This window comes from Aethalodelphis obliquidens, unplaced genomic scaffold, assembly GCF_003676395.1.
Source record: "Aethalodelphis obliquidens isolate GAN/ISIS:26980383/991018 unplaced genomic scaffold, ASM367639v1 scaffold51, whole genome shotgun sequence".
Classification (NCBI taxonomy): Eukaryota; Metazoa; Chordata; class Mammalia; order Artiodactyla; family Delphinidae; genus Aethalodelphis; species Aethalodelphis obliquidens.
This window is the reverse complement of record NW_020837995.1, coordinates 8467952-8480713: the sequence shown is the minus strand read 5'-3', so window position 1 is coordinate 8480713 and position 12762 is coordinate 8467952. Positions and strand designations below refer to the sequence as shown.

The window sequence follows — 12762 nt, the reverse complement described above, 5'->3', positions numbered from 1 at the left end:
TCTCATCCTTAAATTGAAGAGATAGGAAGTGGTCTCTAAAGTCCCTCTCAGTTTTGACTCTAGATGAGTTTATATAAAGATATGGCAGGGAGTGCTGTGACTTTGTAACATTTACTTCTTTTCCCTGGAACAGACTGGGAAAACATTTCAGAAGTTATAAACATGTCTTACTAATTGGAAAAGTATCTTTCCCTGATAAAGAGTTGAACATTTTTAGCTGCATTTCCCAAACTTACTTTTCTTCATTAGCCTCTGAAGACATCCCATCCATTTTCGAAGAAAAACTGTTTCTGTAACAAATACACAATATGAGAAAAGGTGAGAAAAAAGGAAGAGAAGTTGTAATCTGTGAAGAGATTAAGAGCGGAGCAGAGTTGTAATTTCAGGATTACTTTCTGTGGGAGAGCCAAAAAAAGTAAAAACTTCACTATGGGGCTATTAAACATGAGAAATTTTGAGGATTTTAAACTATTCTCTAATAATGACCAATCCTAGAAAATTCTCATATTCAAGAGGAAATCAGTGACTAACTCTGATTGGAATGATATGGACTTTAACGGTTCAAATAAAAATTTGTCCTAGTTTATATGAGTTTATGGATTATATAATAATTCAATCTCAAAATATAGTCAATCAGCTATCAAAATACTGATATTTGCATAAAGTGATTTGCATAAATGCATATTTATCTTATGAAAATTTAACTTTAAGTACTCGAGCAAAAAAAAATTTAAGGCATAAAAATAACATTTTAGGGGCTTCCCTGGTGGTCCAGTGGGTAAGATTCTGCACTCCCAATGCAGGGGGCCCAGGTTTGATCTCTGGTTGGGGAACTAGATCCCTTATCCTTCTGCAACTAAGTCTGCATGCTGCAACAAAGACCCGGGGCAGCCAAAATACATAAATAAATAAATAATTGGGGGAAAAAACATTTTAAACAGTATAGTTGATTATGTTTACAATCTCACTCAATGAGTATCTGTCTTGGAAAGAGTGTGCAATAAGAAGCATAACCTGAAGTTTCTTTAACTGGTCTTATCTCCTACCTATCCATACCTATATTTTCACTTTATGCATTTTAACCTTAGAACTTTACCCCTGGGTAAGAAAAAATTCCATTGCAGATTTCAAAAAACAGAATAGCTAGAGATTCTGACTCAACAATATGAGCATTTCTACTAAATACTAAATTAATACCACATACATATGGACTTCCCTGGTGACACAGTGGTTAAGAATCCACCTGCCAAGGCAGGAGACATGGGTTTGAGTCCTGGTCCGGGAAGATCCCACATGCCACAGAGCAACTAAGTGTGCGCCACAACTACTGAGCCTGCACTCTAGAGCCCGCGAGCCACAACTACTGAGCCCACATGCCACAACTACTGGAGCCCACGCGCCTAGAGCCCGTGCTCCGCAACAAGAGAATCTACTGCAATGTGAAGCCGGCGCACCGCAACAAAGACCCAAGGCAGCCAAAAATAAATAATAGATGGATAGATAGATAAAAAGACTAAAATACTTACTTAGAAAAAAATAAAATACCACATACACAAACTGTCAGAATCAATGTTCTTACACTTTTAGCAATAAGTAAAAAACCAAAACAACAAAAAAACAGGTACTTAAAAGATACCTTATTTTACATGCTTTCATCATATATAACAAGTCAAATTAAAGAATACTTCATAATGAACTTGAACCTGAAGTAAAAGTCTGCTTACTTTTCAGTACTGATTTATTTAATTAGCTGTTAATATAGATATAAGGTGATGGGTATCTTCTAGGATTTGATCTCTGACCCTCTCCTTTTGTCCTCCATCCCTTTCTCAGTCTGTTTATCCATTCTTCTGGTTTCACTTACCTCCTGTTCACAGATAACACCTATATCTACTTAAAATAATATTTTTATTTTTTATTTAATTTATTTATTTTTTTGCGGTACACAGGCCTCTCACTGCTGTGGCCTCTCCCGTTGCGGAGCACAGGCTCCGGATGCAGGTGGAGGTGGTTGCGGGTAAGAGAGTTTTTTTTTTGGTTGCTTTGGGTCTTCACTGCTGCTCATGGGCTTTCTCTAGTTGTGGCGAACGGGAGCTACTCTTTGTTGCAGTGTGTGGACTTCTCATTGCGGTGGCTTCTCTTGTTGCGGAGCACGGGCTCTAGGTGTGCGGGCTTCAGCAGTTGCAGCATGCAGGCTCTAGGGTGCACAAGCTTTAGTAGTTGTGGTACTCGGGCTCAGTAGTTGTGGCTCGAGGGCTCTAGAGCGCAGGCTCATTAGTTGTGGCACACGGGCTTAGTTGCTCCGCAGCATATGTGATCTTCCCGGACCAGGGCTCAAACCCTTGTCCACTGCATTGGCAGGTGGATTCTTAACCACTGTGCCACCAGGGAAGTCCCAAGAGAGCTTTCTTTCGATACAAAATAACTAACTTAAAGTAGTGAAGGTGGGTGCTTTTGGGAAAGAGGACAGTATGTAATAGCTTAAATTTTTAAATTAAAAATATTATTTTGGGGGCTTCATGATCTATGTCTTGCATTTTTTTCTTCTTTTGGAAATATTTTCAAATTCAGTGATATATTAAAAATTCACAGATTAAAAATAGTAAATACGGGCTTCCCTGGTGGCGCAGTGGTTGAGAGTCCGCCTGCCGATGCAGGGGATGCAGGTTCGTGCCCCGGTCCGGGAAGATCCCACATGCCGCGGAGCGGCTAGGCCCGTAAGCCATGGCCACTGAGCCTGTGCGTCCGGAGCCTGTGCTCCGCAACGGGAGAGGCCACAACAGTGAGAGGCCCGCGTACCGCAAAAAAAAAAAAAAAGTAAATACTATCAAATCAGGATCACCTAAACATCTTCATTGTTTGAAACAGTCATCGTGCATCATTCTTGTTTAGCCTGCAGACCAGCTGACACTTGATTAAGTAATAAGATTCAAAGCTTATTGATGTCCTCTTTTAAAAATATTCTATTCAGTACATATCTGTAAGTTCCACCTCCAACAGAAACAGGAGACTCCAGGTTCTCACATTAAGCTTCACGTGTAAAATGCTATTATGGTTGAACTTTTGATCACTGTCACATTAATTGATTACTGATTGGTTCCAGAACTGTGCACTTGGCACACAGGTAGGGGTGCTACAGCTTACTCACAAAGGTGTTCTGGGATATTTTGAACTTTTGAGAGAAACAACAATTCTCAACATCTATACATCACTGCTAGCTCAAAATAGTACCCATTCACATTACATTAGTTTTGATAACATATTATTGCAAAGCTGGATTTTTGGCAGTTCCTGTGATATAAAGCAAGTACTTTTGATCAATGTGGTAATGGAAATGAGGGTGGCAGTATCCAATCTGATTCCAAAATCTAAAAGGTGTGCAATATTCAACAGGCACACATATCCAATTAGTAAATAATTGTAAGTATTGATGAATAAAATTAAAATATTATCTTTTACTTCAATTTATGTATATTATTTTTTTCAAATGGCTACTAAGCAGGTAGAATCACTTAACAACAACTTCTAAAACTGTTTGGACCTAAGCACTTAATAAATATTGATAGAACTGTTAGATATTTCTTTTGTCCTAGGGGCATAATGAGCCAAGAAAATTTGGGAAGTACTAGTCTAAATAATCCAGAGGTCCACAAACTACAGCTGCTGGGCCACATGGGCCTTTAACAGTAGCTTTTACATTTTAAATCAGTTACAGAGAACAAAAAAAAAAGCATAGAAAGAAGAAATGTGACAGAGATCATGTAGACCATGGAGCCTGCAAAACCTGAAAATCTACTATCTAGCTATTTGTCCACTCCTTCATTTACTTCACCACTGTCTAGAATTAATATATTTCATAGTGTCCAATGATATAGATTCTAGATCTGTGCTGTCCAATACAGAACAGGTCTAGAGTCTATATCATTTAAATTTAAATTAATTAAAATTTAAATTAATTAAAATGAAATAAAATTTACAATATAGTTCTTGTTACAATAGACACATTGCAGGTGTTCATCACATGGGACTAATGAGTACCGTGTTAGTGCAGAAATAAAACATTACCATTAACAATGAAAGTTTTATTGGACAGCACTGTCCTACTAACAATAGCTAGAGTGTCTTCTACCATCTCTTACTTAGCATCAAACACATCATTAATACTACCACTCCAAATATTTTTACTCAGTTTACATCTATTTGTCAATCTTGTAAACATTCCTAGCCATTCACATAGTCAAAAAGAATTATACTGCTTTGAACCCAAACTTTAATTAGCAAAATCTTACATTAATTCCTCATCTCTATAAATCATTCTTCCCTTCAAGTTCCACCTCAAATACCACTTTCTCCAAGAAGCCTCCTTTAGTCTCCATTGCCAAAAAGCATCAGATAAGCTTTTCTGTGCTCCCATATTCCTTCAGAATGTCCTACAATCCTTTACATTGTCCTGTTTTATAGTTATCTGTGTATATTAATTCTTTCCCTAATTAATTCTTTCTATTAGTTCTGGACTGTAAACTCTAGATGAGGGACTCAATCATCCGCTCCCAGCCCTGGCACAAGACAACAAAGAACCCAATACAAATCTGAGGAATTCGACTTATTCAATTCAACCGAAAACTTCAATCTTAATACCTAGAGTAAGTTCTGCTTTGGTCTTTTCTGTCATCTCTCTATAAACCTATCTTCAAAATTCCAATCGGCAATGTATTTTTTTTAGAACTTTTTCTTAAACTCCAGTATTGAGATAAACAGCAAGAAAAGACTCCTTAACTCTGGCCTAATAATGGACAGAGGAAGACTTTTTAAAAACTTATTTGTGGTGTACTAACATTGGCTTTATTTGTCTATGTTATTACATCCGCCGGAAACCCAAAATCTGCTCAGTGCTGCTAGCACTCGATCAGACATTGTAAATAAACCATAAGCCGAGAGTTTAAAATCACTTATTGCTGTCACTTCATTTATAGCTAAGAAAAGATTGAGTAAGAAGTGCGAACAGCCGCGAGTTCCCCAAGGAAAAGAAACTGGGGTGCGAGAAAGAGTACCGGAACCCTGACAGAAGATGGCGGGGCGGGGCGCCGCGGGCCGGGTCCCCCTCGCCGTGGGGCCCAGGTGTGGACGGAGACTGCTAGGGAGGAGGGAGGCGGCACATGTGCAGGCCGAGGTGAGGAAAAAAAGAGACCCGCACCCGCGGAGAAGCGTCAGTACCTGAGCCCAGCGAGTTCCGAGGCAGTTTGGCTGTAGGAGTGTCCCCCACCTCCCACCGCGGGGCCTTCAGACCGCTCAGACAAAACCTAAATCCCTCCGCGCGAAGCCCAGGCCGAAAGTTACCCGCCGCGGCCCAACTGCTTGAGAAATTCTCCTCGGACTTGTTTGGCGTCCGCACGCTTCTCAGAGAGGCACCTCACCGCCACCCCTCGACGTCACCTCACAACACCCAGACGGCCTCAGTGAAGCATTCAAATCTAACCGCCCTGTTGGAGCGCATGCGCAAAACCGCTCAACGCGTCGGCCCCGCCCCTTAGGCTCCAGAGCCTTCCTAAGACTCCTTTAATCAAACTTCCTTTGCAACCTGTATGCCGATTTTATTTCTTTCAAGGTTATCTCATTTTCTACCGAATTTTCCTTTGTCCATTCCCATTGCAGATCCCCCACAGTATGGGAGCGGCCATCTTCTTTTGATTTCTTGCTATCAAAAGGATAGGAGCTTTGCTTCCGTACAAAATGGCGGCTTCTATCACATTGCGTCACATCCCCCTAGTTTTACTCCCTATAGCTAGCAGGAAACAGGAGGTTTCGGGGACGAGGTGGCCGAGTGGTTAAGGCGATGGACTGCTAATCCATTGTGCTCTGCACGCGTGGGTTCGAATCCCATCCTCGTCGAGGAATTGTTTTTGCCTCTGATTTGAACACATAAACGTAAATTTGCTTGCGGAATGAAAACAGTTGAATATTTGTTCCAGGTATGATTTACTAGTCAATTTACTCTAGCATAATTAACCTCCTGTTTGAATCTTTGAAAGAAGGGCTCGGCAGCATTGTGACCTCGCAGATAAAGAAAAAGTTGGGAAAGAGACATTTCCTGGGATTCGGAGTTTAATTATAAAATGGATTTAATGTCTTTTTAATGAAGTTAACAATAGTGCATAGAATTCCACGATTATTACTGTTCCCATATGTTCCAGTTGTGGTCTGGTCAACATTAATTAACCCAGCTCCTGATTGAGGAACTTCAATTACTGTGGATTCTTACCCCAGGGTTTTCACTTCAAAAGCTACCGCGAGACAGTGTTGAGGATTCTCTTCCAGCCCCCAGCAGGCTGCAGGTGTTCAAGAAAAGTATTCGACATTAAAAAGATGTTGACAACACGTGGAAACTTGGTAGTATCTAGAAGCCAGAGACTGAACGTCTACCTTCCCAAAGGAGGTCTTAATTCCTCTCTTGGATTTAAGCAAAGAGGGAAAAACAGGGAGTAGAAAAAGAATAGATTCCCCTCTTGAAAGGTCATCGGGCAGATTCATTCAACTCACATTTAACAACCTTCATTTATCCAGTATTTATCTGCAGGCAACACAATGAATTATAGCACTTTAATTAACCATAACCCTGTGATCACGATAAAAATTTTTATTACTCCATTTTATAAATGAGGACACTGAAAGATAAGCTTGCCTAAGGTTATACAGCTTCTGTAATTGCAGAAAAGGCATTGTAACCCAAGTCTGTCGAACTCTGGTGGCTCTTAACATCATCCTATGTGGTGCGGGAAATTAGTAAAAAGTGCTCATCAGTCCCTTGCGGTGATGGTTTACACATTCTCTCTGCAGTGTACGGTATCCCAGAACCTGGCACCGGGCAGGTGTCTTCAGCAAAGTTCTTAGCCCTCAGGGTGGAATTCAGGCTCCAGTGGCTCCTCCTTGTCAATTCAAATCCCTTGGGAATGTTGATACCTGCCTGGGCTGAGGACTGAGGGTCGCCCCAGTACCTGCCTTCAGCCTTGCTCTGTAATCCATTCACCACTCTGCTGCTAGGAGGTGTTTCTACCCGGATTCTACACACTCCCAAGGGGTCCATGGATAGAATTCAATTGGTTACTTCGTTGGGGAAAAAACTGCAGCTTTATTTTCATTCATCTCTAATTGAAAGCACTTCCTTCAATAAAGATAAGCAGCAAACTACAGTAATATTAACCTTCCCCGTGATTTTTGTCACCAATAGAAATAACAGATAATGTTATATCACATTACTGTTACTGCTTTATGCTCATTACTACTACTTCAAGATAATGGTAGTTGTTGGACCTGCCATTAGATCTTGTAAATTTATGCATTCATAAGAAAGTACATGCATTATACTATTAGATCACAGATTTTTTTAATTTTAAAATTTATTTTATTAAACTATAGTTGATTTACAATGTTGTGTTAATTTCTGCTGTAAAGTGATTCAGTTATATGTATATATACATTCTTTTTCATATTCTTTTCCATCATGGTTTATCAGAGGATATTGAATATAGTTCCCTGTGCTATACAGTAGGACCTTGTTGTTTATCCATTCTATATATAATAGTTTGCATCTGCTAATCCCAACCTCCCAATCCATCCCTCCCCACCCCTCTTCCCCCTTAGCAACCACAACTCTATTCTCTATGTCTGTGAGTCTGTTTCTGTTTCGTAGATAAGTTCATTCGTGTCATAGATTCCACATATATGTTACATTAGATTCCACATGTAAGTGATATCATATGGTATTTGTCTTTCTGTTTCTGCTTCACTTGGTATTATATCACAGATTTCTGAACTATTTTGATAGCTGTATTCCAACTTAACTGGTTGACTGTCTATTACAACAAACTTAATTTTATGCATTTAAAAACAATATTCTGAGAAGGGACCCATAGGCTTTACCAGACTACCAAAGATCTATGTTACAAAAAAGGTTAAGAGACCCTGAGAGATTTTTCTGAAGTGCCCTTAAGACATTGATCTTAACCTTCCTCTCCACTAGGCCTTGCTCTCTCTGGACAAAGCTTATGCTTACAGTAAGTCTTGCTATGACAGTCCCAGTTTTTGCATTTCTTTGATCTCTTCATGTATAAGAACTGTGCTTATTTTACCTGTTTCTGAGAGAATCAAAAGGATTCAGGCTAACACAGAAGGGTAAAGTAAGTCTCTTTAAAACCCAGAGAAAAGATTGTAAAACTCCTCTTGAATCCTGTCTGGAGTCACAGCTGGGGAAAAAAAAGGATTAACAACATGCCAGTTTATTTAAAAGCCTGAGGCCAGAGGTGTGGGGACTTGGGTTAGTAGTAATGGAGAAAAATTTATCAACGTAATGAAGGAAGGCAGTAAAGTGTTAGAGGCGCCATCTACTGGAGAAGCTGCAACTGAAGACTTGGACAAGATCTGCCTGAATGGCTCATACGTTTTGAAATATCCCCATTACTCCCCCAAATTTGTCAACAAACCACAGCTCAAGGAAATCATTCTCCATCAACACCAGGGTTCTTCACAAGTCCTATCCTGAACTATTGCAGGACCTCTCACCTCTGGAAGACCAGGAGAAAAAGAACCATTGCACAGCCAGATGCATTACCAAGATATTCCAGCTCTCCTGTTACTTCGGTGCCAGGGAATGGATCTTCATTCTCTGAGTCCAGCTTCAAGAAGACCCATTCTCTCTGGAGAATGAGGTGCTCTGGGAAGAACTGTCCAGTGTTTACTTGGTGATGGTCTGCTGCCTGGGCAGATCCTTATGTGTCAGCAGCCCTCATAGACAAATCTCTGAAGGAAGAAGTGAAATCCAGGATTTTTTTTTTTTTTTTTTTTTTTGGTGTGCCTCCAGTTTGTTTCTTAACTCTTACAAGAGAAATTCAGACCCAGGGCTGCAAGAGTTAACAAAGATTGGTTTTGAGAGGCAGGCAATATCAGAAGTGAATTCATTCTGTTCCTTACTGTTAGGAAGTATGGTCCCACTGAGAATCATCTCTGGGAAGACAGTTGTGACAAGACCTGGAGAAGTTCAAGAATGAATCCAGGCATTCTTCTCTGAGTCTGCAACATCAACTCAAAACTTATTTTTTCCTCAAATTATTCCCTCAGCTGCATGCTATCATATGAAAACATCCATGTTGCCATAACAACTTCTGGGAATGCCTACTAAGCTGAAAACTAAACAATATTTTCATATTGAAGATCGATAGAGCAAAAATTGAAATCTAGTTTATAGTAAACTTCTTCAGGAAGAGAAGGTGGATAAATGCCAATAGACTAGGGGAAAGGGGGAATAACACTTGCTTATATCCCATGCTTTGTATCTTCTGCAAAGATAGCTATGGATAGATAGCAAGCAAGAACCAGTTACATACACCTTTCCTTCTCATCACAGTGAGGATGAGCAATGCCCCAGATTTCAAATTTCAAATATTCATTTGAAATCTCCAGAATGAAGTAAAACTGGGTCAAACCCAACTTCAGTAGGTGAAATTAATGGATGAAGGACCTGAGGACATGACTGATGATTCCATGGAGTTAGAAGCAATAATTCCTTTTCTGATTTTGGTACTATGGAGTAGTAAGTTTTTCATATTTCTCTTTGGGCTAAATAAAAGGTCATTGACTCTAAGCACTTTTTTCCCCTCTGACTTTCTCAAAGATTCTGACTTTCTTAAGTATTTTTACCTGAATCTTTTAATTTACATTTATCAATTCTAGATCAGATGCCTTCAGTTAATGCTTAGAAAGTTACGACGGACAAATGAAGGCTATATTTGTTCTGAACTATGACAGCATACTGAGTGATAACAACAGACCAGTAACAATTCCAAGTCATCTCAATGAACTTTCTGTTGATAGCTAATACAGATATAGATTTTAAATTCTGATTTTTAAATACTTGAATAATATAGAAACTTGACACCTAAAATAAAATTTTGCTTTCAGAAAACTGAAATAGCTCCTTGACAGTAGTTTCTATGTACTCACTACAAGGATCACTTAAAATCAACTCTCCTTTCAATGACTGTCAGTAATCATTTTTTGGTATAACCCAGCAAGTAACAGAGGCAACATTTATTTTAGCCCATGATGTAGGACTTAATTTTATTTTTCTTTTGGCTTAAACAACAGAAATTATCTCATAGCTCTGAGGACTGGAAGTCTGAGATCAAGGTGTCAATAGGGTTGGTTCCATCTGAGGGCTGTGAGAGTGAATCTGTTCCACATCTCTTTTCTAGCTTCTGGTGATTTTCTGGCAATTTTTAACATTCCTTTGCTTGTAAAATTCTTAATCCTTATAATTTTGCCTCAATTCTGATTCTGGACAATTTAGCATTTAGGATGAAACATAAAGCTATTCTTACTCCATTTCAAATGTTGGAAAGTTTACAAGAAAAAGGAACCAGAAAATTGTATCATTTATTGTTTACTTGAATTAATGAAGTATTTTCAAGAATTTTGTGTCTAGATGTCACATTAATAAAGTGTTAGGAAATGCAATGCACAGGGCTCTCTTTGTGTCTGAAAGTATGCCAAATCTAGAATATCAAAACTCTAAACTGCTTTTAGATCTCTCAGCTCTGTTATGATAAAGAAGCATTATTTGAATCTGCTAAGGCATATTAAAGTGGTCAGTCACTTTTGCAAATTATTATATATTGCTTATCATTACTGTATCCAAAATTCCAGACATATGGTGCTCTTTTTCCATCGCTGGTGAAAGCGACCCATGGCCGAGGCACTTGGGAGTGGTACCCACCAGCTGCATGGAGGTCAAATAGACCTTGGGAGTTGTGCAGTGGGTGACCAGGAGAATCACTATTTCAGAGATAACCAAAGGTTAAAAAAAGAAAGAGAGAGATCTTTTAACGATTAAAAAAATTTTTTTTACCTTGAAAGGTATTATACATACAAGGATATAATACATACATGTAATATATTGTGTATGTATAGTTTAAAAGCATAAAACCAGTACAATTTATATACAACCCAGCTAAAGAAATGGAATATTACTAGGACCTTTGAAGCTTCCTGTGTGCCCCTCCCTGCTCGCATCCTCCCACCAAAGAGAAAACTACTTCACTGAATATTGTGTTATTCATCCTTTTACTTTTCTTTACCAAATATACATATATACATATACATACATACATATATATAACATTTTAGGAATATATATTTGTCTTGTCTGTTTTTGAATTTTATATAAATGGAATCATTCCTCTGTGACTTCTTTCACTCAATACTGTTTTATCCATATAATTCATTCATTTTTACTGCTGCTTATTATACAATTATCTGAATATATAATTATCTATTGTCTTATGGACAGATACTTCAGTTGTCTCCAGTTTTTTGCTATTATAAGAATGCTGCTATATATATAAATATAAATATATATATAAAACCCTCATTTATATATATAAAACCCTCATTTTAAACCTGAGGAAAGTGAACCACAGAGAAATTGGTAACCTGCTCAAAGCTATGATAAGTGGAAGGGCCAGGATTTGAACAGGCAGCCTGGCCCCAGAGCTTGTGCTCCTGTTCACGTGCTAGGCTGCTCAGCAGTGAGCTGCAAAGGATATTATTTCTAAAGTAAGTGATAGTGAAGGGGGAGGGTACTTCTGACCTTTAAAGTCCCATTCATAGGATATCATATCTGACTGTGAAACTGCATACAGTATATCACAACCAAGTCATTCTTTGCTTTGCTAACAGAAAGAATTTCTGGCAAAGGAAGGAAGGAAGGGAGGGAGGGAGGAAGCGAAAAAGATGAAGAAGGAAAGAAGGAAGGAAGGGAAGGGGAGGAAAGAAAGGGGAAAGAATTTCAACAAAAATACAGGTAAGAAGAGCAACAAAATATCTGCTGACCTGGGGCTTCCCTGGTGGCGCAGTGGTTAAGAATCCGCCTGCCAATGCAGGTCACACGGGCTCAAGCCTTGGCCCGGGAAGATCCCACGTACCGCTGAGCAACTAAGCCCGTGCGCCACAACTACTGAGCCTGCGTGCCTAGAGCCCGTGCTCCACCACAAGAGAAGCCACCGCACTGAGAAGCCCGCGCACCACAACAAAGAGTAGACCCCGCTCGCCGCAACTAGAGAAAGCCCGCACGCAGCAACGAAGACCCAAGGCAGCGAAAAACAAATAAATAAATAAAATGTATTAAAAAAAAAAAGAATGCTGCTGTGGATATTCTTATACATGCCTTCTGGGGTACATATACAAGTGTTTCCTCTAGGTATATAGTTACAAGTGGAATCACTGGTCAACTTTAGTAGGCAATTCTTAACTGTTTTGATGTGGTTAATGGCTGATAAAAATGTTACAGTTTTGAAAATATGGACAAGCTTCAAATGAAAGGAAAAGGAGGGTACACAGAGGGTTTGGAGGGGAGGAAAGCAATAGTCATAATTATAGACAATATTGTTTGCCATGTGCAAAGCAGTGTTCTAAGCAGAATGAGTGCCTTGGTGATGATACCTCTGACTCCAATAAACTTATCCATCCCAAACCTGGTCACATTCATTAAGCTGCTCTGCTTCCATTTTCAATAATTCAATAATATGTTTTCAGTAATTCTGTGTTGTAGAAAATCCTCAGTCCTGAGGACCAGTGATCCAAAGCCTAAAGAGGCTTTGAAATGAGCCCATTTTCTCTAAACTAAGCCTTTGGGAGCAAGACTAACCCAAGCAAACCTAGGTCATCTATTGAGAGATACAGACCTGGGAAACCCATGATTACCACACACAGCTG

The 12762-nt window shown here is 39.2% G+C and overlaps 1 protein-coding gene, 1 long non-coding RNA gene and 2 other non-coding genes across 4 annotated transcripts in view; 3 read left to right on the top strand and 1 right to left on the bottom strand.

Moving 5' to 3' along the window:
• KNL1 (kinetochore scaffold 1) overlaps nt 1-5597 on the bottom strand; it is a 63554-nt gene extending 57957 nt beyond the window's left edge. Inside the window, 2 exon segments of the mRNA XM_027083905.1 lie at nt 237-290; nt 5215-5597. Coding sequence (XP_026939706.1) covers nt 237-271 — 35 coding nt within the window. The 5' untranslated portion in view covers nt 272-290; nt 5215-5597.
• Nucleotides 1-12762, top strand: part of LOC113608041 (uncharacterized) — a 542162-nt gene that overhangs the window by 519582 nt on the left and 9818 nt on the right. The window lies entirely within an intron of this gene.
• Nucleotides 5808-5889, top strand: TRNAS-GCU (transfer RNA serine (anticodon GCU)). The gene has a single exon. It is a non-coding gene; the product is annotated as a tRNA-Ser (tRNA).
• LOC113608161 (small nucleolar RNA SNORA26) lies at nt 8123-8242 on the top strand. The gene has a single exon (XR_003428231.1). It is a non-coding gene; the product is annotated as a small nucleolar RNA SNORA26 (small nucleolar RNA).